Here is a 25,547-nt window from a genome sequence, read left to right on the forward strand (position 1 = left end):
GAAAACTCTGCATGCCCCTGCTGCTGTCTCTTTTCTTGCATGACCTTTCAGTTGCAGTTCCAACATTTTGTCTGGATTATCTATGAATTAAAAAAAACATCAATATTGAATTCACTTTTCAGAGAATTTTATCTAAGGCTTTCTACGAATAGCAACACCAATGTAAAGTAAACTGTAAGGGGAAAGAGGAATTGGGTTGTCTTTTCATATTCTACAATCTACAGTTTCCTGTTTGACTGCACTTGCTTCACTTTAGGCAAAAGATCGCCTCATATGGCCAGGGGGTTGAGGTAGTCTAAGGGGAAGTAAACAAACAAACAAACATAATACAAGGACTAAGAGGAAATGGCAAACAGCGCTGTGGCATCATGTGTGTGTTTTGGTGTTTGAATACATTGTTTTTGAGCTCACATTCCACTCACAAAAGTCTTGTTCCATGACATCATTCTGATATGACGAGAAAGACCTTTGTGATTGTAGTGTACACACAGAGTGATGTCACTTGTTTTGTGCATATTCAAGTGTTTAGACCCTTTTTTGTGATTGAGTGTTTTTAATAACAACTGTTTGAGTAATCGGGATGAATGTTTGACATTACTGATGAGTCAGTAACAACACACAGAGACCCACAGCACCAAAAAGGGACATGTTAAGGTGATAGTCATAAAAAAACAAAAACAAGGAACCGTTAATAAAATGTGTTTCATTTACCATCATATCCAACAAAATAAAACCTGAAATCCTCACATTCGAGAAGCTGAATTTACAGCATGTCAGAGGTATGAAAAGGCACATAAAGTGAAGCAAGCAAAAGCAGTTTATGTCTTGGGACTCATCGTACTACTAGATGTACAGATTGCTTTGCTTTCTTCTCAGTTTACTTTTACAGACAGTGTTTATGTCAGGTCCCAAACTGAACACAGCATCAAGCCATTGGTGAAAGGTTAGGTAAGTCATTGGCGAGGGAAAGCGCTGTTGGCTGCCCGTATTATTACATCAGCTTTCTGGAGAGGGAGTGGACCACATCAAGATGAATGTTTGTAAAGTTCAGAAAAGATGACAGAATGCTTTTCTTTATTTACTCCTATTGTATGTTGTTCCTTTTCAGAGGGGCTTATACAACGTTGGTATAAATACGAGACTGATATCTGGTAAGTAGAGCTGAACAGCCCAGAAGAAAAAAGAGAGGTTGCAGAACAAGGCGCTGAGGAGGAAATGAGGTGTGATGGGAGAACAAGAGGGAGGGGTTGAGGTGAAGATGACCTAGTCCATAATTCATTTCACTCATAATGGCTTCGTTGGCCCGAAGAGCTGCAGGAATAGTGCAGGCAACCTGATCCCTGGTAACCCAAAGAAACCGGCTAGAGACACAGCCCTGTCTCCAGGCAAACTGTTCTACAGTGTGATAATACAGCCAGCTCTTTGTCTACAACACGCACACTCAAAATCGTTTGCAAGGATATACATCTGCCTGACCCTCGCAGCCAAAGATGCAGTGTGCACACAAACATATAGAGGTGATTATGTAAGTACAAGACAAATAAAGAACAGTTGTTTACACCAGGCTGTCAGGAGGCTGAACTCCCTCCCTCCTCTCCCCTCTCTCCCCTCTCTCCCCCCTCTCCACCCTGCACACACTCAAATCCAGCACCAGACACTTTTTCTTTTTAAGCTTCTATGGACAATCTGCAATAAATGCACATCTATGGACAATCTTGCACCAAAGATATTGATAGTGAAGTGACTGTTATTTTGTATACATTGATTATTGTGTTTTTTTATCTCAATGTGTGCATATGTGTAAATGTTGATTGTGTATATAGGATATACATATGTGTATACTGTATAATTTTATTGTATTCGGGATTTTTGGAAACGTCATTTCGATCTGTCTGTCTGTACACACAAACTGAAAGATTGACATTAAAGTTGACTTTGACTTGAATAATGGCATTTTCAACATGTTGATGTACAGACAGGAGTAATGTGCAGCTTTAATGCGATCCCTACCCTGTATTTCACTAAGTACTGGGATGGAGAGAGAGAAGAAAAAAAAAGTTGGTTACTGTGGTTCTGGGGAGTTGGGGATATTGTTATTTTCGCAGTAAAGACTTGTGGTTTGCACAGACATGGCAACTGCAGTTGTGGTTGGTTGGTTTGCATGTTTTGGACGGATGGCGTAGGGTAATATGACTTTCCTTGTTGCTTGAGTTGCTCAGAAATAAGAGAGCAGTAACAGTGTAGGTTTAATCGCAGAAAGGCTGGCATAATGACTGTGGGGCATACAAATGACTTAGGCCCAGGGTTGTCTGTGGATTTAGGCAGAGCTCAGAGTCTGCTCTGATCTGGGCTCCGTGGGTGTTTTGTAATTACAAGTGGCAGCAGTTGGTCTTATTTGTGGCAATCCCAGGTAATAATGCATGCAGTTATTATATGACTCAGTCCTGTCAGAGAACTTGTGGGTTTTTAAAGTCTGTTCTTGGTCAGGTTTGGAGCCTCTTCTTATTAGTCTCTGTTTCATCCAATTGACCATAAGCCAGAAAGACTGTTGGAGTCAAAGGGTCTGTGCGCCCAAAGCTTTTACCGCTAGTGGTATCCAGACATGCAGATTATTTTGGTTTTATCCATCCATCTCTGCCTCCACCACAGTACAATTAAGATGACGGAATTGGTGTTGATCTAATGTTTTAAAAAATGGAAAAAATTCAACAGCAGCTAGCCTCCCCTTTAAGAAACAGTGTCACTGTCACTCTGGATAATCACACGTCCCTCAATTGTTTTCACTAGAACACAATCTCTATGTTGACAGTTGAAAGTATGTTTTTAAGGATTTTTCAGAGTTGTTGCGGCCCAACTTGAGTCGACAATACACTAACTGCTGACCTACTATGCTGTCTCTTGCTGCTACTGCTGTTGCATCTGCCGCTCATACAGACTTTTAAAGGTCCCACCTTCATTTGGAAGCACTTGTATGTATACTAATAAAGGACTGGCTTATCTAAAGCCAGTTGAGTAGCACTTGAAATGTTTTAGCTCTATGAAACCTGATGTACTTATATGATTTTGTTTTCTTCAAGTTTGTACTTTGTTGGTCGAACGCACTTATTGTAAGTCGCTTTGGATAAAAGCCTCAGCTAAATGTAATGTAATGTAATTTGATCTTCCACCTGAAGTCACATACAATGGGCTCCAAATGAGTTAGACATAGCGGACTGACATAACATTCCTCTAACCAAGCCATTGTGAAACGTTACACTTCATGGCTGCCATCAAGCTCATCAATTTAGAGTCAAATACAGTTGTTTCAGTGAAATATAATTTAAAATCAGTTACAATCATGATTTTATTCTATTTATGAACCACAAATAAAATCAATTCATATAAACAAAACATTTAAAAAGTGTTGTGATAAAATGGCTTACAAATATGAGGCTGCTCTCAAAATTATTAAAAAAAACTAAAAACTACTTTCTTCTATTTAATTGTCTATTTACATATTGATTAAAACAACTTATGGTTATTAGTTGTTTGAGAATCCACTTTACATAACAAGTGTGCTAACAAACAGAACACTTGGCAACTTTTTTTTCTTCCTTTTTCTGATTTGTCCATTTCAATTTTCCATAATAATACATATAGCTATTAGTTGTTTGAGAATGTGTTTGCCTCATTCATCAAAATAGCTCTATTGTGGCGTAAAGTTGATCTACCCTTACCTGGGGATAGCTTACTTAAGCTATACGTCTAAAATGCTTATGGTGTCATTTATCTATGGCCATTACGTTGTGCAATCAAAATATACTTTTATAATAATGAGTTAAAGCAAATGTTTTTTTTTAAAAGGCCACTGTGCTTTTGTAGTTGACTGTGAGGTCAGTAGCAGTTTCCCGCTGCTGGGCGTGGTGGACTCACTACGTAGCTTGGCAGTGCGACAAACCAGGCCTGGATTTCAGATGTGGTGATGTGGATTGCCTTTTGGGAAACTGAGAGGAAGGCTTATGTATGTATTTAGGAGAAAAGGAGGGAAATGGGGGAAGAAAGGGTTTGTGTAGCTGTTTGAAAGGAGGGTGTGTCAGTTGGTAAGTGAGGAGGAGGTGTATGTGTGTCATTGTGTGGTTCCAAGGTGGAGACCAGGGTTCCCCTTCCTGTAAATTGTTAGAGCCACATGGCCAATCTTGACTCCACTTTGGAAAAACAAAAACAACAAGGGAGACAGGGAGGGGTGTTTGTGTGGTGCATTTGCTTTCTATTTTTCTTCTTCTGGTGTCACTCAGTCGGGTCCGCTGCATTCTCACACAAAGACACTTTTTAAAGCTTGGTGAATGTCTTCCCCTCTCTTTCTCCATTTCCCTTTGTGTGTATGGAGCCGTGGTGTCCTGTGTGGTGTGGCCACTGAAGTGAACCAGACAGCATTAACTATTCAGGAGAGCAGGGTTTCCCTATGACAACCTCTGCTCTGCTGACTTCTGACTGACACGCTCATCTCTCATCTGTTTGGAAGAGCTTCATGGAAGTGTGTGTGTGTGTGTGTGTGTGTGTGTGTGTGTGTGTGTGTGTGTGTGTGTGTGTGATAGGAAGATAGGATAGAGTGTTTGTCTTGATTCCACATTGACCAACTTTCTTGATTTGTTGAAATCAGCCAATGGGTCTTCTGTGTTTCTGTTGGCTGTTCCAGGGGCTTTACTAAACAGGGTGTAATGTACTTAGTTGAGGACATACACACTTTATATATAGAGTCTATGGTTACGACATATGCTTGAGAACATTCCTGCGCGGTTCACAGTACTAAGTGTGATATTTTACAGCAGATTTGTGAAAACAGCAGTAACTGCTTAGGATGTTTGGTGCAGTTTTTAGTTCAACATTTGTTGTCTGACCAACCTTTGAATGCGTAATGTCTCCTGGCTTCTATTTAAAACTGGACTGTTGATCTTCAGTATTTGACAGTAAGCTGCTTTGTCTGCTGCTATGCTTTGTCTTTGCAAGTCAGTTTAAAGTGATCCATTTCAAAATAATATTTTTTTTAAATCATTATAATTATAATATATATACTCAGTTTGCAATAAACTTTTTGAATTGCATGTTCTTTTTACACTGTATTTTTGCAAGTTCCTCTGCTATGCTATTTTGCAGATTTGTAATTAAGTTCATAGTACCCTTTATTAGTATCTAATTTTGTTCTTAGAAAACATCCAAACATTGCAAAAATAAATATTGGATCTAATTTTGTATTTACCCTCTTCAAGTGAGACGTTCCTACCCCTTACAGAAGTGTAGTGATTGTATTGATGACTTGAACATGCAATCAGTTATTATTTGCTATAAAACCCTCTATTGAATTATAAGAAGTGCAACTTCCAGTCTTTCAACAAATGGACTTTCTGTGATTGAAGTACAAATGTTATTCTAATGTCTGCCTTTTCTACATTTGATCCTGCTAACTTACATTTACATTGTGTTTTATGTTCTAGTTCCCGGAGTGCGGCTTCTATGGCATTTATGACAAGATTCTGCTGTTCAAGCATGACACGTCCACCAACAACATCCTGCAGCTGGTTAAAGGTGCCTGTGACATTCAGGAGGGAGATCTGGTGGAGGTGGTGCTATCAGGTAATTAATCCTATTAGGAATACAAGTCAGCCATGTTAACATTTAAATGAACTTCCTTATTTCCTTTTGCTATTTCCCTTTCATTTTGCTCTGCATCACAACTCCTGTTATCAGGTCTGCTTATTTTACTATAGCTGTTATCTTACTCTGATCTGGTATGTCATTGTTTCAAACTATAAGGCTCCATTGTTGGCAAGAAAACTTCCTGACAATCTATATTGTCCATGCTGTTTCCATCGCATCCATCTGATCATTCTTTTATTTGACCAGGATAGGAGTTTGATTGTATCTCGACACCCACTGTGACCAAGCCTGTTTTCTCTTTCAGCGGCAGCCACGTTTGAAGATTTTCAGATTCGGCCCCATGCACTTAATGTTCACTCCTACCGGGCCCCGGCCTTCTGTGATCACTGTGGAGAGATGCTGTTTGGACTGGTCAGACAAGGACTCAAGTGTGACGGTGAGGAACATACGGAGAACAAGAGTGATAAGAACAAATAATGTGGCCCACGAATGTCTCTGAGAAATAAATCATAAAACATACTAACTATGCTCCATCTCCTCCTCTCTCTTTCTCCCTGGTTCTCTGATATGTGGCGCCCCCTGCAGGATGTGGACTAAACTACCACAAACGCTGTGCATTCAGCATCCCGAACAACTGCAGTGGTGCGCGCAAACGGCGTCTTTCCACCACCTCCCTGAGCAGCAGCCAGTCCCTGCGCCTCACCACCACTGACTCAGTGTACAGTGCAGGGACAGCCTCCACCTGCGCAGAGGAAACAAGCCTCATCCGCTCACAGACACAGATGGTACTGATGGATTCATGCACACACAATGCTCTGGCCAGGTTTAGACTATTACAGTTAAGGAGGCTTTCCTGCAGATCCCATTCATTTAACCACGTCACACAGCTTTGATTCATGTTGTGTCACAAACTAGGTAAACCCATTTGAAAGAGGACTTATTAAACCATTTCTACAGTTCACATTTGTATTTTATATTTCTACTAGAACATGATTAAATGCTTCAATGTTCACATAACACATTATCTTTCTCATACAGTTTGTCTGAATATAACTATATTCACCCTCTGTCTGTCTGGTAATCCACAAACTTTCTCCCTAAATTGTTGCATTGAAACTTCTTTCTACTCTTTTCTAACAAAATATTCATAATGTGTTTTTACTATTTGATTTACCCACACACAATTGAATGGATAATTAGTATTTCCTTTCTATTTGACTAGCCACGGACCGCTAGTGATGCCCGGCGCTTTTACACGGGCCGACCTGTTCATCTGGATAAGATCCTGATGAGCAAGGTGAAGGTGCCCCACACGTTTGCTGTCCACTCGTACACGCGACCGACGGTGTGCCAGTACTGCAAGAGACTCCTGCGAGGGCTGTTCAGGCAGGGCCTTCAGTGCAAAGGTGAGGACAGACTGAGAGACAGGTGACGCAAAATATAAAATGCATCTAATTAGATTATATGTACAAAACATGTTTGATTTCTTACAGACTGCAAGTTTAACTGCCATAAACGCTGTGTATACAAGGTCCCCAATGACTGCCTTGGGGAGACCATTGGAGGTGAGGGAGTATATCAATCTATTATCTTTAAATGTCTTTTAACCCTGCAGGGATTTGATCAAATAATGTATGTCTCTATTGTCAGTTACTTTTAGTCAAATATATAATATAAAACATTATCCAATACCTCTGAACTTACTGTAACTAATGTGTTTATCTTCTCAGACAACAGAAGTAACTGTGGTAAGTATCACCGGTACTCTGCATTGATGCATGTCAAGCTTTAGTCTTCTAATAGCCTTAGTCGTAGTCACATGAGCAGCATGTCGTAGTATCCTTTCACAGCCTTTTTTATGCATATATACTTTAAATCAAGGTGCACTCAAACTTTCCCCCTCGTCTTCCGCCCCAGACATGCTGAGTCCCAGCACCGACCCTGAGGTGCCGATGGACTACAGCAGTGAGTACGACGCCTCGGACAAGTCTTCAATAGATGACTCGGACGAGGCCTGCAGCATCCCTGGCTCCTTCTCCCCGGACAACAACCAGGACGGAAACAGTGGAGACCAAAGGTATGGGGGAAAAGGTTTGGAGACAAAGTCAAGGAGTGCTGAAGGCATAGCCAAAAAGGGAAACGATAACCCATTCGACCCTCTTTTCTTCTTCTAGTGTTTACATCCCGTTAATGAGGGTGGTGCAGTCTGTGAGACAGACAACCCGTCGATCCAGTACGTCTATCAAGGAAGGGTGGATGGTTCACTACAGCAATAAGGACACACTGGTAAAACATTACCCATAATTCCCATGCTATCCTCTCTGGGTATCTAGACCAGTTCTTCTAAAAATAAAAGTTGTTGTAGCAGTTGAATATACAGATGTCAATTATATTCTCAATGTACTTCCTTTTCCATTATTTACTGTCCTCTCACCAGAGGCATACATGTCAGCAGTCTATTTCCTATTTCCTCTCTTCTGGTTTGGCTTTGTGCTCTCGGTCCATTCCATTTGATCTTTATGGAAGAACAGATGTAAAGATGCAGATCATTTGTGAATTCAAGCTATCTTTTTCTCCTTATCCAACACATCCTCTAATTGAGGAACCTTTCTGCCTCTCTAGTATTGTCCTTGCTTGTTCTCACTTTCTGGCTTCACTAACTCCCTCCTTTTTTCTTCCTTTCTTTTTACTTTTGTCTTTTTTCCCTTCGTTTTCACCTTCTCATCTTGCAGCTTGTGCTCCTGCCTGTCCTTCTTCTCATCTGGACTCTCTTCTCTTCCTCTGGACATCAACGCAGAACTTGAAATGCGTTCATATTGAAGCCTGAACCATGCCACCCTCTGTCCTCTCTCCATCTCACCCCCTAATGTCCTGCTTTACCTCTGTTGCCCCCACCTCATCTCGCCTTATTCCAACCTCAACAGAGAAAGAGGCACTACTGGCGTCTGGACTGTAAGTGCATCACCCTTTTCCAGAACAACACAACCAACAAATACTACAAGGTAAATATAGTTTACTCTCTGTAAAAGTGTAATCCCAAGTCATTTGTTTGAGGCGTGTAAACTCACTGGTCCACCATCTTGCAGGAGATCCCTCTGTCTGAGATCCTGGAGGTGCGTCCTGCTGGAAACTTCTCACTTGTCCCTCCAGGCACAAATCCTCACTGCTTTGAGCTTATCACAGGCGCTATGTGCTACTTTGGAGGGGAAGACCCCAACACACTCCCACCGCCATGCCTCAACCACCCCCAGACTCTCCCCCCGACCCCTCCCTCCCCCAGCCAAGTAGCTCCCAACAGTGGCATTGGGCGAGAGGTGGCCAAGGCGTGGGAGGGCGTCATTCGCCAGGCACTCATGCCCGTCATCTTCCAGGATGCCCCGCCAGCTGAGGGGAACACAACTCACAGTAAGTGGAGATCAGTCAAATGAAGGTGGTTTATTCGTGGTTATTACTTAATGGCACATTGCAGTTTGAGATCGATGGATATGTATTAAAGTGTAATGTTCCAAAATGTGTGTGCTGTTGCTACGTCAGAAGAAAACTGTGTGCTTGAAAAACAATGGAAAAAAACCAACTTTCGAATTCTAGATGACTTACTCAAAGAGGCCGCTCTTAATCAGAAACAACCCGATGAAGGCCATGCACCAAAACATATTGGTAAAAAAAAAAGGGTAGACTCTTCCAGTAAACTAAGCTGTTCTCTCACAAGTTTGGTATGTTGAACTGAGGTTGATACACAATGTGAAACTCCCACTGCCACACTGTTTAACCATTGTTCCTGGTGCTGTATTTTCAGGACAAGCCTCAGTCAGCATATCTGTGTCCAACAGTCAAATCCAAGAGAATGTGGTATGACTTTGTACATTTTCTATCAAGTTTCTTTAACCTTTACGTTAATTATACTTTGAGGATGATTATTATGATGATGAATGTTTGAAATGTTTCTTCCCTACAGGATATTGGTACCGTGTACCAGATTTTTGCTGATGAAGTTCTGGGATCTGGGCAATTTGGAGTTGTGTATGGAGGTATGCATATGTAGCTGTCAAGGTCAAAGGGCTGTATAGGAAATAATGATGTCTAAAGTTTGCTGTCATGACACCATATTTACATTTATATATACATAATAGATACAACTTCTACTCTGAATAAATAAAGTAACAAAGGATCTTACAAAACAGTACACCACAAAGCGTCCTTGTGAGTACATGTGTCTGTAAGCAGAGAGAGAACCTGCAGATCGTTATGTTAAGCACATCGTAACCTCTGGATGACATGCTGTATCTCAACATGTATGGGTGGTTAATCTCTAACCATATCTATTACTAAAGCTGCATTTCTTCATCAGGAAAGCACAGGAAGACAGGGAGGGACGTGGCTGTCAAAGTCATTGACAAGCTTCGCTTTCCCACCAAGCAGGAGAGCCAGCTGAGGAACGAGGTGGCCATACTGCAGGTAAACACACTGCAGCTGTACATGGATATCCTACAGGCAGTCATTCCAAACCTGGTGTGCATTGTGACATTTATAAGTTTCGTGTTGGCCTAATTTGAGACTCAATATTCCAGAACAATCTTGTGATGAAACATTTCTAAAAGGAAGTAGGTAAGAGGTTCCTCTTTGTTTAATTCTGAGGAACAGTTTAGTGTCTGACCCGAAACCAATCTGTGGTTTGGAAACCATTTCTGAAAACAAAGGAAATCCCCATCCTAGTATTTACCTATATGTTACATGACATTTCATTTAGCTGATGCTTTTACCCAAAGGGACTTCAGTAAAAAGCACCCAGTGTTTTCCCTACCATTGTCTTGGAGGGGCGATGCACCCCGCCAACGGAGCCCCGCCCCCCCCTGAAATTCAAGGTGTTTATAACAAAACAAAAACAAAAGAATTCAATTTTTTTTTCTTTATATTATTATTTTTTAAAATTATATATATATATATATATAGCACCAAATTGAAACTATGCAACTAATCTATATCTACTGTCACTTTTCACATTGAACAAGTGCTCTTTTATTAAATAAACTAAACACTTTCATTTTTAGTTGTGAGTTTAGTGTTTTTGACCCTAAGAAACACTGATGCATTAATCAATAACAATAATCTACAGCTCCTCTCTCTACCCCCCCCTGCTCAGGCAGCACCCCCCCAAAGCAGTAAACCTAGGGGAAACACTGAGCACCTCCACACCACAGACATGCCTCGGGGTCATTTAGGGTTCAGTATTGGGCCCGAGGACACTTCACCTGCAGGGGCTGGGGATCTGACCACACGTGTGTCTTAACAATAGTATCAAAGCACTGAGACAATCTGTTTAGGAAACATGTGCTTGAGCTGGTTGGTTTAACAAGAGCTGTAGGATCAAAAAGGTCACATAATGAAGGTCATATTTCTTCAGATGTAGCTCATGTTCCCAGTTTATTGTTTTGTTTACTACAGTATGTTTTATCGGGAAAACATTCACTTTTTGTTTCTCAGCCTGTTGATGTTATTATTCGAAAACTTTTTGAACAACTCTTTGCTTTTCGCTCATACTTAAATGTAAAGTTCATGATTCACCAGCAGATGGCAGGAGGCAGGCAGGAGCTGCATCAGTCTATGAGCCGTGACTAAAAGGCAGTTACTCACTTAACAGTCATCAGCTTTCAAGTGAAATAGCTTGTTATTGATGCCATGTGGCATTTGGAGAATAATGACCTGATAACACATTTTCTATTCTCATTGTTGTGTTTTACATGTTTTGCTAACTCTGTCCGTCTCTGTCTATTTTTTCTTATTTACCTCAAATCTTCATTCTGTTTCTGTTTCACGCTGTTTAACCTTCTTTTTCAATTATTTTTCTGTGTCATATCTCTTTAACCACTCTCTCTTCTTTTGCCTTTATCTCTTCTTCCTTCTTCCCTCCTGATCCTATTCTCTTGTCCCCCTCTCAGAGTTTACGTCACCTGGGCATTGTGAACCTGGAGTGTATGTTTGAGACCCCAGAGAAGGTGTTTGTGGTGATGGAGAAGCTGCATGGTGACATGCTCGAGATGATCCTCTCCAGTGAGAAAGGCAGATTGCCCGAGAGGCTCACTAAGTTCCTCATCACCCAGGTGAGTTGGTGCCCCAACAAAGAAAGGAGGTGTTGTGTGAAACTGTTTGCTACGACATGGAAAGTATTGCTGTTGTGGTTCATATGCAGCGTGTATGTGTGTCAGCCATATCTTCAAAACATTTCCTGATGCGGCAGTGTCTTATTGTGGTCTGCTACTCTGGCTTGCCGTGCCTATTTATGTTGTTATCATCTTGAAATGGTTGCGCTAGTATTGGGCTTGGCTGGTGCATGAAACTAACTCATATCCTGTTTGTGTGGTTATGCCCAGATTCTGGCAGCTCTGAGACATCTACACTTTAAGAACATCGTTCACTGTGATCTGAAACCTGAAAATGTGCTGCTTGCCTCAGCTGACCCCTTCCCCCAGGTACGCACAACACACACACACACACACACACACACACACACACACACACACACACACACACACACACACACACACACACACACACACAGTACAAAAACTAATAACCCATTCTAAATATGCGTCGGTTATGGTTTTTACTTTGGTCAACGACACGTCAGAGCTGGTGTGGTGCTGTCACTCTGACGTGTTCCTCAAATCTATTTTCTCTTCTCAAATCAAAAGCTGTAATTTCAACTTCTCTGTTTCTTTGTCCCTTTATGAACCCTACATACTCTTTCTCACTTCTCCTTCTCTCAGGTGAAGTTGTGTGACTTTGGTTTTGCCCGAATCATCGGCGAGAAGTCTTTCCGCCGCTCGGTGGTCGGCACCCCGGCCTACCTAGCCCCGGAGGTTCTCCTGAACCAGGGCTACAACCGCTCCCTGGACATGTGGTCGGTCGGCGTCATTATGTATGTCAGTCTGAGTGGCACGTTCCCCTTTAATGAGGACGAAGATATCAACGACCAGATTCACAACGCAGCCTTCATGTACCCTCCCAACCCCTGGAAACAGATCTCCAGTGATGGTAAACACAGAGGGGCATGTCATTGTTACGCACATATAGGGGTGCGCTCAGTTGGCAGTTATTATTAAGGAACACCTAGCCCAAACAAACACAGTCAAATACAACAGTCCTGCAATAAATACAACTTTATGAAGGTTATACTAATCAGATTTGTTGAAACTGTTTTAGAACTGTTGATTTAAGTGTACGCCCATTTAAGAGGATGATGTGTTTTGGTTGGTTTCCATCTATATTATCTTGTGCAGTCATCTTAACTTAAACATGGTCCTTGTTTATTGTATTTCTTTTTCTTTAGCAACTAGTTTGCTTACTGTAGGTATAATTGTTGATAGGTTTATGACCGCTGGTTTTTTCTACTGTGTAGCTATATATATATATATATATATCTAAATATGCTGATCTGTTTTCTGTTGTGTTTCCAGCCACCGACCTGATCAACAACCTGCTGCAAGTTAAGATGAGGAAACGCTACAGCGTGGACAAGAGTCTCAGCCATGTATACCTACAGGTAGCATATACAACACACACGCACAGTGTTTTACCGTTATTAAATGTTCCTGAAATGTTTTAGTACACTTCCACTTCAACCATTACTTCCAATGCAAAGATCAGGAAGCAGCTTTTTTTTCAGATACATAAGTGGTAGAGTGGTACTACAAAATCTGTAGCCATTGCAGAAAGTGGCAAACATAAACACAAGGTGTCTGCACTCACAACCAAGCAGCAAGACCTAAGCTCAAGGCTGATATTCTATCACCATAATGAGGGTAGATTAACTGTTAGATGTTTAACAGTGGGAAAACAGGTGAGCTTTCTCACTGTGTTTAAACCACTTCACCCTTGTTGTTGTTTTTCTTTTGAAAATGTCCTTGCTTTAAAAAGCTTTGAGTCATGGTAGCCCTAACTTCGCTAAAAGTTTCTTTTATAATCACCTCAGAAGCATTCAGTCCAGTGAAGGGTCATTTGAGTTTCCATTCACACACACACACACACACACACACACACACACACACACACACACACACACACACACACACACACACACACACACACACACACACACACACACACACACACACACACACACACACACACACACACACACACACACACACACACACACACACACACACACACACACACAGATACAGGCACACACTCGTGGTCTAAAGTTATTACTGGCTATGAGCTATAATGGCATAAAAGCCAATTTCACTTTAATCCCATTTCAATCTTTTCCTGAAACTGAAATTGCATCCCTGTGTTTATATGTGCTTGCCTCAGGACTATCAGGCGTGGTTGGACCTGCGGGAGCTCGAGACCAAACTCGGTGGGCGTTACATCACCCATGAGAGTGACGACACCCGCTGGCAAATGTTTGCCCGTGAACACACTCTGCCTTACCCTTCTCACCTCGTCCCTCCTGCTGGGGCGGGCTCTGACGAAGAGGACGGGGGGGAGGATGCAGATATGCAAGGCCTCACTGAGAGGGTCAGCATCCTCTGACCAGAGAGGCACAGAGGACTCGAGATTATTAAGGAAGGAGGAAAGAACTAGAGGGAGGATTGTGATGGTCGACTTATAGCCTGAAAAGCATGGGTCTGAAAAGTGTCCAGCTGACTTTACAGCAATGTTATCTTTCACCTCCGCCACTTTTGACCCTCTTTATCTTTTGAATCGTTGAACTCTACATGCTGAGGACTGCTCGTCTCTATCTTACATCCTCTGTGCGGCTGTGCTGGCAGTTTTTACAGACTACATTAGAGTCAACTTTAAATCAGAATGTCTCGCACGAATGACGCGTGTCACGTTCTTTTCCTATCAATGCAAAATGCTTCACAGTTAAGCAGGAAATGCCACCTCACCACAAGCGATAAAGAGTGTCTTTGCTGGGAGGTGTGTTCGGTCTCAACAATGGAGTGAATATTAAAAATGAAACTGTCTCCCTTTTTAAAAGAAAACTTTGCTTTTGCTGTCATTTAATTGGACTGACTGGAATTACCGTCGCCATTATGCATTCGGTAAAGATTGGTTTTAATTTCTCTTCGGTGCTTTACAGAGACAAAGGTCTTCCTCTGGGCTGGAAATTACTAATGTGCAGGCATGGAGGCAAACCCATTTACATTCACAAATGCATCCCCATAAGTGCATGCCCTGTAGTTAAAACGGGAGGGCATTCAGAAAACCATGTGCAATTACCACTAGTTTTGAGCCACAATAGACTCTTGGGAAATACATGTGATTAAAGATGTCTGTGCGGGTTTAAATGAACTCCTGCTTTGTGCTGTTCATAAGCTGATTTTCTTTCCCCACCCATCTCTAAAGTCAAACAGTTGTGTATTTGCATCAAATGCTGCCAATGTAAGCACATGTTTTACACCCTTAACAGGTCAATGGAGACTTGTTTTGGACAACACAGCTCCTCGTTGACTGTTGTGAAGAAGAAAAGAAGTCTTTCTCTCTCGATGTGGTTAGTGCTTTGGCAGACAGCTTGGGTTAGGAAACTAGGTTTTGGAGAGTGAATGCAGTTTGATTATTGACAACCTGTCAAGTCAATATGTTGCATGTTTCTGTGAAGTAGTAGAATGATCTAGATACAATATAAAACATACTGTAGTTATGATGGTCTATTATACACATGTGTAACCTATGTAGTTGTTGAATATGCGTAGACTGTGTATGACATGAAGGATAATCCTAGCCTTGGTAACAGAAAATACAAATGTTGAACAATATTCCTTTTTGCCTTGGATGCCTTATTTATTCATCTGTCCTTCAACTGTCATCTAGAAACTGTAATCTAAATAAGAACCAAGCATGCAATGGGATTAAGATGCATTACTTAGACGTTTAAAAAGCAGGGACTATATTGTCCCTCAGGTTTTCAGTGGCAGAAGACAAGCTTTGGTTAACACGAGACAAAGGAATAATGAACACCTTAATGCAGCAATAACATCCACTCCACTTCATGTCCCTTTCTGGCAAGATTATAACAAACATGCCGACTTCAATTTCTATTTGAATGTACTCAAATAAGGGCTAATGCAAATGTTCAAGGATGCTTGCAACATGGACTAAGGCTATGATATTATTTATGCATTTGAGTACACACACAAAAAAACACTCAGCTCTCATAGAACAAAGACCTGATTTTTTTTTACACACATTACGCCTCACAGAGTGCCACTCAAGAGGAGCCTGTGGCTATAGAGGCAAAGGTAGTGAATTGTTTTCCATTCTGCGATCTGTGCACTTCAGACGGCTACTCTGGTGAAAGCAGACCCTTCTGTCCTCCTACACTACACCAATCATCATTGCCAAACGACACAAGTGATACACTCTGTCTCCTTTTATTTCTTTCAAGTGTTTATAGTGTGTTCAGCATCCTATCATCTACACGTCTCCATGCTAATGTCTCTGCCCTGGCAAGTGGAAATGGAGATCCTCCACTTAGTAAGCAAAGACATCCAAAGCTCAGAGTACCTGGCACCATAAGGAAGTTTCTACTGAGCTTTGTGTCATTGTGCGAGAAGCAATGTTCATATTGTTTTTCAAAGTAAGAAAATAATTTGTCTTGACTGCAGAAAGTCTTGTCTACGGGAAGAACTCGTGAAAAAGCACATCTCAAATGATAGGATGTGCACTCAGTTGCCATCGTAACAGGTTTTATGTGTGGCTTAAGGTTTTCAGTTGAATTTCCACTAGAGATGGAAGCATCTTTGTGTACATAAACATACAAACAAATGTTTACTTAGGCAACTGTTCAGTCAAAAAGGTTAAGATGTTGTTCAATGACTGATAATCAGACTGTATTATCATTTTGTTACAATTTAATTCATTCATTTAATTTTCATTCATCGTAGTTTAATTCCTTAACAAGACTGAGGTGTGGGTGTTTCTTCAGATGTTGAAACCAGGTTAGGTAAACTGACACAAAGAGTTGTTATAACCTATATTTAAAGAATACAACTGGTAATATTCAATGTCTGTTATTGTCAACCAATCATCCGAATATAGACCAAAGTCAACAAAGTGTTAGTGTGTCTCTTTAATGCTTACTTATCATGTTTGCTTTTAGCCCATTTAGAAATAATAGGACATTTAGGATAATGGTTTTTTTTTGGAATCCTTCCAAATTTGGTATGTAGAGTGAGGTAAAAAGGTTTCAAGATTTAAACTCGTTGCTGTTATCGAGTTAGCTCAGCTCACAAATCCTGCTTCCTGAGATAGCCATCACACACTGTCGGTAAACATACAAAACAAAAACCTTGTTAGCTCTGCAAATGTTTTTCTGTAATCGTGTAACATGATCGCAAATTCTGATTGCACTTCTTCATCCACCGCTGTGACTGCAGAGGCATTGACCAGCAGTTCGTCCATGGAGTATACATTAAAAGGCTATGCCAGCTGCTGAGCTTGCCCTCGCACTCAGGCATAATGCATACGGAAAGAGAAAAACTCAACTGTGCAAAGCAATTTGGAAATTTGAGTTATAACTTAATGGACAAATGTTTTCTGATAGAAATTCAGTTTTTTAAAATGGTGTGTTCATGTTCATTATCACTTTTTTTCTTCCATTTCTCTGTTGCTAAATAGTCATTTAACCATCGCTCAGTGTTTCTTAGAAATAAATTCAACGTTTAACATTACATTTTAACGAGGAAGGTCAAGTACAGGTCAGCTAAGGAAGCTGTTGCTAAGAAACAAACTATACTAATCACATTTTTCTCTTGTGAGAAATAGAAACATACTTTGTCAGCTTCATGCTTAGGGATTTAAAGAAAGAGATGATGAGAAGGATTACTCTCCCCAGGCCCCACCAGTTCAAATCAGTTGAACTTGCACATCCAAGTTCTGGTTTTAAAATATCAGACCTTTACATTAGAAAGATTCTTTTTTTTAAAAACAGGAATCTTCAGCACGGTGAGGTGACTGACATGCAACGTGAGTAGTCTTGCTATACGACTCTATCCTTCAATCTAACCTTCACAAGCCATGTAGTCAGAAGTTGAGGCAAGTGTGGTATCAAATCACCAAGTGACTGCTTCAATGTGTTGAGTAATGTACAAGCATCCCCTTCTGATATAAACTGAACTGTTGGCTTCAATATTACTAGTACTAACAAAACTGCAAACCTGCTTCTTTGGCCTTTTCATTACAGAGACAGATACTCAATACTTCTATTGATGAAGAAAAGAAACTATGGATGAAAGATGAGGTAAGAAGTGAGAAAACCCCTTTTTAGATTTTATTCAGAAAGCCCCTTTGGCAAATAAAGTATTTCCATCTCTCTGCTTTTTCTGTAGCTGACCTCAGGTATGTGTTCTTGCTTATAGGAAAGTATACATCCACAGCTGGTGTAAATGTTTACTCCACACATTAACATATTGTCTGCGGGCATCAACCACAGATTCTTTTTATAAACATAAAGACAGTACGGTAAAAGCTGTGGGTATTTCTCTGAGAGGATGGTTTACTGTAACCTTTCTGATAACCACACTGTAGATACCCCTGCCTGGCACAGATGTCCCAACATGTAAATCAGACTCTACTTGCGTTTTGACTTCAATTCTGGTGTAGAAATTAAACGGCAAGCTATTATTTTTACACTACATGAGTCATAATGAAGGTGCAGGGCTCAACTGAGCGTAACAATGAATACACACAGAGAGGAAAGCTGTTTCAAAGCAGTAAATATACTCCATTTTATAATTGTACTCCTGGTTACACTCAGACAAGACTCACATGTGAAAGTGAATTGAGGTCACGTATGACATCTAGCAGAGTCTAATTTCCCTTCAGTAGAGTGATCCCAATATACACTGACAGAAGTCTCCTGTTCTGTCTCTGGTGAGTACTGACATCACAGTTTCATGCTTCTCCCCACCCCTGAAGCACACTTCCTCTGTGTACGTATGCACAACCGAACCTACCTCCTCCTACGTCTTCCCCTTTTTGTACTTCGTCTCATCCTTTCCACACACTCCTTGCTCACATTACAACTGTGGCTGTCAGCGACATAAGTCATCTCAACTAAAAAGGAAACAACAACTCAGAGTAAAGAGAGAAAAAAGCCACCCACAGTTATACTATAGGCTGAAAGTTATCTAGTGTAGTAATCATTTGAGAGTACCATGTGGGACATTGGAGGCTTGGATGCATGTCAGCAGCTTTGAAGAGTCTCTTCTCTCTTCCTCTGACCCTGCTGGACTGAACTCCTTAACCTTTGAAACATCTCTGGAATGTGTCTGGAACTTTCCACCCACACTACAGCTTCGTTTTAAACACCTCCTAACAGAAACAACAGGTGAGTTCATTAATAATTACATTTCTGGGTGTGAGATGTGTGGAAATGATACTAGACACAACTGGAAAGGTAATGTTTCTTTTAATGTTTTCAAGCAGAAGTTTAAAGTCTTTTTTAAATGTGAAACCTTGCTAGTTTTATGTTCATCCCTGTGTTTTTTTATCCGGGGAAACACAGCTCGCTTGAGGCTGTGTGAGTCAGCGTGGCAAAAATAATTAGGTTAGAAAAGTTGATTCTCTGCAAGGTTGAATGTTTTTTGACGTTCTCCCAGTGGTGGTCACTTTAACAGGCTGGAAAGTACAGAAGAGGAGTGCTGTACAAGAAGAAAACATTGGAAAATCATAGGAATATATTGCACAGATGGAACGTTAACCTTTGATAACAAGCTTTGGTATTAGGGAGGCAAGCTGTAAAACATAAATCATATTTGTTGGCTTGAAAAAGGTTATTTAACACAGGCCACATTCCACCTCTTGAGAGAAGAGGTTTAGTTTTGCTCTTTCAAAGCCTCACTGGTGACATGGCTGTGTAATTACAATCAGGTTTAGTTTAGTTTATAATATTAACAAACACATAGTTGTCTCAGATGGAAAAAAGGACGAGCTGAAGTCTGTACCAGAAAGTACGCACATATCAAGAATGGATTATGTCATCAAATCAAATAGTTCATCCCTAGAAAATTACAGCAGAAGATGAAGACCTGTAGCTTCCAAGATAAATCAAACCATGGCAACAGAACAAACGGTTCACAGTTTTAGACTCATTTTTACTAATAGGGGAACAATTTTGGTGTATCATAGCGCCCAGACTGATGACTAAACAGCAGCCTACACATTCATTGTAAGACAAGACCACTGCTTGTGGGTAAAACGTTCTGATACTGAAGTCAGTCTGGTTTCCCAAACTCCATTGTTTGTATAAAATACAAGCCTTCACATGCACACAAAGACACACAAAGACACACATTATCGTTCTCTAAAGATGCTCTGACTCTAAATGGCTTTTCCATTATTGAGTTTGGACCATCTTGGCCCATCTTGGCCCAGACGTTAATGTCATTAGAAGCTTCCTGAGAGCCGAGCCTGAGTGATAGAACAGAAGGTAGAGAGGAAACAAATATCAAAGAATACCACTGTGATACAGAGAGAAAAAGTACAAAGACACAGCGGATTCATTTCCTACTTCGATTTTGAGATGTGTTTAGTAATTGTGAAATAAGAAGTCTTTTTTTATTTCAAACATAACAGTTTTCTCACATATTAAACTGTTTCAAGACAGCACATTACCCCGGGAATAACCCTCCTGCTTGCCCACCATCACACATGTCCTAGGCGGTGTGCAATATACACATAGATAAAAATAGCTAAAAGATCAACAACAACAAAACGGGGTTACAAGGAGAACAGATTAAACGTCTATAGAAGGAAGAAGAGGAGACAACGGTATCCGTGACATCTCTTCACAGATCTTCTGACTGTGTTCAATCTTTTCTAAGAGGAGAAAAGGCATTGACATTCATTACAAAGAAGTTGTGTCAGGGGAGGGGTTAGGGTTAGGGGCTAGGTATACGTTTAGCTATCTTTGTAGCAAATGCAGCAAGTCAGCCTTCAACATGAAGCAAAACAAAGATAGCATCAAGGGGCAAATGTTTATTAAAGTGGCAGGAACTTCAGGAAGGGTGTCAACAAGGCTTGGAATTTCGTCATTTTAGGGGCAAGGCCATTTTGGTAACAGAACAAACGGTTCACAGTTTTAGACTCATTTTTACTAATAGGGGAACAATTTTGGTGTATATAGCGCCCAGACTGATGACTAAACAGAGACTGATGAACTGAACAGCAGCCTACACTTCATTGTAAGACAAGGACCAACTGCTTGTGGGTAAAACGTTTCTGATACTGAAGCTTCAGTCTGGTTTCACAACTCAATTGTTCTGTATAAAATACAAGCCTTCACATGCACACAAGAGACACACATTATCGTATCTCTATAAGATGCTCTGACATTCTTCTCCATGCTGATGCTGTTGAAGTAATAGAGGGATTTTTGTGATGTCAAATGCATTTCTATGAACCGTTGCCAGACGACTGTTATCATCAGGAAGCATGACTAAGCCTGGGTCTCTTTCTGAAAGGGGAACTTCAAAACTCTGCTAGCTAAACTACCTCACATTCCTGGAAACATTCAGGGGGAAACCAAATAGTTATCTCTTGAGCTCATTGAACCCATGAAATAGGATGGGGGATTAAGAAATTGTCCTAGCTGTACTGTGAATCATTATGCGCATTTATAGTTACACTCATGTTGCCCGTGTCCGTTTTTTAGCTCACCAAACTCTTATTTCTTTACAGGTGAATTCTACCATTTACAGTGAAAGAAAACTTAAAGACACAATGAACACCCGGCACCACAACAACGGCAACCCGTGTGTGTTGACATTGTCGACAGCGCCATCAGTGAGCTTTTTAATTGTCCGTTTACATTATTGCTTTTATATTTGGGTTTTGATCTTCCATGTGCTGACCCCTGGGGACCCATTTGCCAAACAGTGGCGCGGCCAAAACGTTTCTGGGCATCTTCCGCTTCAACCTGTCGCTCTCTGACATTTCTCTTCATCCTTACTATGCCCCCTTTTGGATCAACTAATTACAGACAGGACCACCGCCTGGGGCTCGGTTGCTGCTTCCTGTAAGTGTAGCTGGCTTCATCTACTACTCAACATGTACATCAGCCCATCTCCTACCTGCTCTGCAGCATCCTCGCATAGACTGTCGCTTAGCCTGCGTGGTCACTTCCCAGCTCCGCTCCATATGATCACAGTGTACGATCTCGCTACGCCCATGGGCACAGTGGTGCAGCTGGTGTTTTACGCCTGCGGTGATAACTCTTGCACATCATGGTTACTGATCATGACAATCTCCGCTGGAACGCCCATGGATGAGGCTCAACAACAATGACCGTTGCTATTGAAACGTAACCATTAACCCCCCCTGTCGCCTTGTTCCACCTGGTCGCAGAGGTAGGCATCGGCTTCCCTGGCTGGCCCTTGCCTGGTGGTTGGCCGTGAGCTACTGGCAGGGTGCCCTGGCCACCGTGGGCCAGAGTCCCGGGGCCTGAGCGCCCAGGCTAAAAGGAAGGTCCCGCATGCTGTTCTTTGGGTGATTTGGCATCTTCTCCATCTGCTTTGCTCCATATCACATTCTCCTGCTCATCCGCTCACTTGTCTTCTACAGCAGTGATAGCATAGACGCTGAAGGAAGTTACTGCAAGTTTGAACAAAAAATGCACTTTTATTTCTCATGTACACTGGCAATGTCCAGTCTGAACTGCGTGGTGGACCCTGTGTTGTATGTGTTGGTAAGTAACGGAGTCCAGGAAGATTTGAAACTGTGCTGGAGGAGGCATAGAAGGACACAGACAGGCACAGACCCAGCTTTAACTGCATACAACAGAGGAACGTCTAATAATAACCACCTAATATGAAAGTAAGCTGTAAGATGGTGTGTGTGTGTGTGTGTGTGTGTGTGTGTGTGTGTGTGTGTGTGTGTGTGTGTGTGTGTGTGTGTGTGTGTGTGTGTGTGTGTGTAAGATGGTGTGTGTGTGTGTGTGTTTGTGTGTGTGTGTGTGTGTTTGGGTGTGTGCGCATACAACTACATGCTCTTGCATAAGCTTTTTAAAGTCATGGCTTTATTTTCAGAGGTGGCGAGAATAGCATGAATATATACATCCAATAATCAACCCTTCTTCAGACAATCATTTATTGTTATTCTCTCCCTCATATCCTGCACGATGTAGAGCGGGGAGGGGGGAGGGGGGTTGAATTATTTGCATCTCCGTGCTCTGTAATTAGATTGCATTCCCAGGTTCTGCTCCCTCAAGAGGTCTTCAGACACTTCTGGTTCCTGGCTGGACACTGCAGGAGTTGAAGAACACTTGCGTTTTCCTACCAATCTATACAAGGATATTGTGATTGTGTGACCCAAAGTGCAACTCTAAAGCATGCACAAACATCATTTTATTCGCATGACCATGTACCTTGTCTAAATGTCGGCAAACGCCATGTTGAATGTAAATCCAAATAAAAAAGTGGTTTGAACAGATGCTCGGCTTTTAGGTTGTTTATGGAGAACACTTGAAATTGTATCCAGTTGGCATTTTTTACATATCCACAGGGATGAAGGGAATGATAGAAGCACTTTGCCATTTGTATCACACATACAGTTAATAATAAATCCAGCCCAGCTGTGTGCAGCGCAGGTGTCAAGTGGGCGAACATTGTAATCAGAGACCAATTTTCAATGATAAAGGAACAGAAAAATAAGAGAGGAAAGAAAAAAGTAATTGAGTTGACAACAATAAGGCTGTTATTGCTTTGTTTTGCTTTGCCCATTATTCATACAATGGCTCTCTCATCCATCAATAGAGCTATAGTGCATAATCGATACATGACCAACTGAGCACTCGGCATATAACCAGTATGATCCTTGAGGTTGTTTGGGTTTGTACAACATGTTCTTTTTCTTAAAAGCCTTTACTGTTGAGTCCATTGGTCTGAAAATCACATTTTTGTAAATGGAAACAGGCATACTTGTTTCCAGAAAACCTCTTAGTAGTTTTATATTTATACTTGTGCAGAAATGTCATTATGAAAACATTATTACCCCGGCAAAATAATTGTCTTTCTCTTTTTCTTTTAAAAGATATTCCGATTTCACAAGCTCGGTGTGCAGTATTAAATCCTTTGATAATAACATTGGTAATATTCTAAATTATATTTTTATATTTTCAACAAATTCCATGACATTTCAAAATCGAAATGATTGATTCTACCACCAAAAACAATGATTGAGGAGTCATTTGTTCCATTATTATAATATCTGGCACTGCATAATAAACAGCCTAATGCCAGGGATACTTACCTACCCAGCTGTTCTAGGAAATCATCTTTGGTAGGTAGGAAGGAACCAGAAACAGTTTTAGGAAGTTGGAAAGTATTCAGAGATGGATAAAGCATGGAAAGTAAATAATGATGCCAGCATCTGAGTATAACACCAGTGAGGATTAATCTACCATATCAGATTCTCGGTTTGGTTAGTCTTTCAGCTTAGAGAGACTTGTAAGAAAAATAAGTCCCTAATTCATTTATGAATTCATGAAAGGCTCCCAAAAGATGTCCTTTCCTCACTTTATTACTTCCTCTCAATACTCTTACCAGTCAGAGCACAAGGCAATTTCAAGAAGAACTACTTGAAAAATTGATTTGACTGCAATCTAATTTGAAAGAAATTACCCAAAGCTGCAGTCCATCATATTGTGGCATAAGGTCCAAGATATTACAGATCCATTTTCTCCAGGCTCAGCTTTTAATGAGCTTACTCAGACTGTAGCCGTGGTAAATCAATGCGCTTTCATTGATTCGCTGTTGTGACCCACAGGCTCATGATGAAGGGTGGGTCAGAATGAAGTTAATACTAGACTGAAGTTATTTTAGTGTTTAGTTCAGTATTACGACGGAGCTGCCATCCATGGAGGATCTTTACTCCCAGCGGCTCAGGAAGAAAGCCCTGATTATAAAAGACCCCCATCACCCCAACCACAAACTGTTCAGTCTGCTGCCGTCTGGCAGGCGTTACCGCAGCATCCGGACTAAAAGCACCAGACTCAGGGACAGCTTCATCCCACAGGCCATAAGACTGCTAAACACCTGAACTTTTGAAACAACATCCATAACATTCATCTGGCTGCAATTTAGAAATTATTTATCTAATATATCATTTTCCAATCACTTGAATATAGACTCTTATTGCACTATTTCACTATTTTTCTTTTATATTTACTTGCACCATTTTTTCAGTTTTTCAGTTTTATTGTGTTGCTCTGTTGGAGGAGCCTGTGACCTAAGATTTTCATCGACATAACTACACTGTAGCTATGTACGTATGACTAATAAAAGCATTGAACCTTGTACCTATTATGATACATACAAAGCAGCATTCAATATAAAGTATTTTTTTATTTTCCCTTCCATGATGTGCAATCACTGCTAATTAGAGCAAAAATAAACTGCTCTCCCGTTGCCTCGTCATAATGAAGCAGAAAGTCTCAATGATCAAACTCAATTTCTGAACCACAACGCCAAAGTGGTCTATCAATAGATTTGATGCTTCACAAGGCAAACATAATTTCCAACATAACTATGTCTATCAGTCTATCCGTCTATCTGTCTATCTATCTATCTGTCTGTCTGTCTGTCTGTCTGTCTGTCTGTCTGTCTGTCTGTCTGTCTATCCGTCTGTCTGTCTGTCTATCCGTCTGTCTGTCTATCCGTCTGTCTGTCTGTCTATCCGTCTGTCTGTCTGTCTGTCTGTCTGTCTGTCTGTCTGTCTGCCTGTCTGTCTATCTGTCTATCTATCTATCTATCTCTCTGTCCGTCTGTCTGCCTGTCTGTCTATCTGTCTGTCTATCTATCTATGTCTGTCTATCTGTCTGTCTGTCTATCCGTCTGTCTGTCTGTCTGTCTGTCTATCTGTCTGTCTGTCTATCTGTCTATCTATCTGTCAGTCTGTCTGTCTGT

The 25,547-nt window shown here is 41.0% G+C and overlaps 1 protein-coding gene across 2 annotated transcripts; it reads left to right on the forward strand.

Annotated features, from left to right (window-relative positions):
* The first annotated feature begins 5,475 nt into the window (after nt 1-5,475).
* Nucleotides 5,476-15,401, forward strand: prkd2 (protein kinase D2). Of its 2 annotated transcripts, XM_010769293.1 has the most exons (18): nt 5,476-5,610; nt 5,939-6,070; nt 6,220-6,419; nt 6,857-7,040; nt 7,128-7,199; nt 7,365-7,382; nt 7,552-7,711; nt 7,809-7,920; nt 8,559-8,636; nt 8,721-9,039; nt 9,431-9,483; nt 9,590-9,662; nt 9,983-10,089; nt 11,571-11,732; nt 12,003-12,101; nt 12,399-12,666; nt 13,089-13,174; nt 13,951-15,401. In XM_010769293.1, the coding sequence occupies exons 2-18, from the start codon at nt 6,031-6,033 to the stop codon at nt 14,170-14,172; spliced, it is 2,253 nt and encodes a 750-aa protein (XP_010767595.1). In that variant the 5' UTR covers nt 5,476-5,610; nt 5,939-6,030; the 3' UTR covers nt 14,173-15,401. The 2 variants fall into 2 exon arrangements, with proteins under 2 accessions (XP_010767595.1, XP_010767593.1); XM_010769291.1 differs by lacking the exons at nt 5,476-5,610; nt 7,365-7,382 and having other exon boundaries at nt 5,946-6,070.
* The last annotated feature ends 10,146 nt before the right edge of the window (nt 15,402-25,547 follow it).

This window comes from Notothenia coriiceps, unplaced genomic scaffold, assembly GCF_000735185.1.
Source record: "Notothenia coriiceps isolate Sejong01 unplaced genomic scaffold, NC01 NC01_scaffold00006914, whole genome shotgun sequence".
NCBI lineage: Eukaryota > Metazoa > Chordata > Actinopteri > Perciformes > Nototheniidae > Notothenia > Notothenia coriiceps.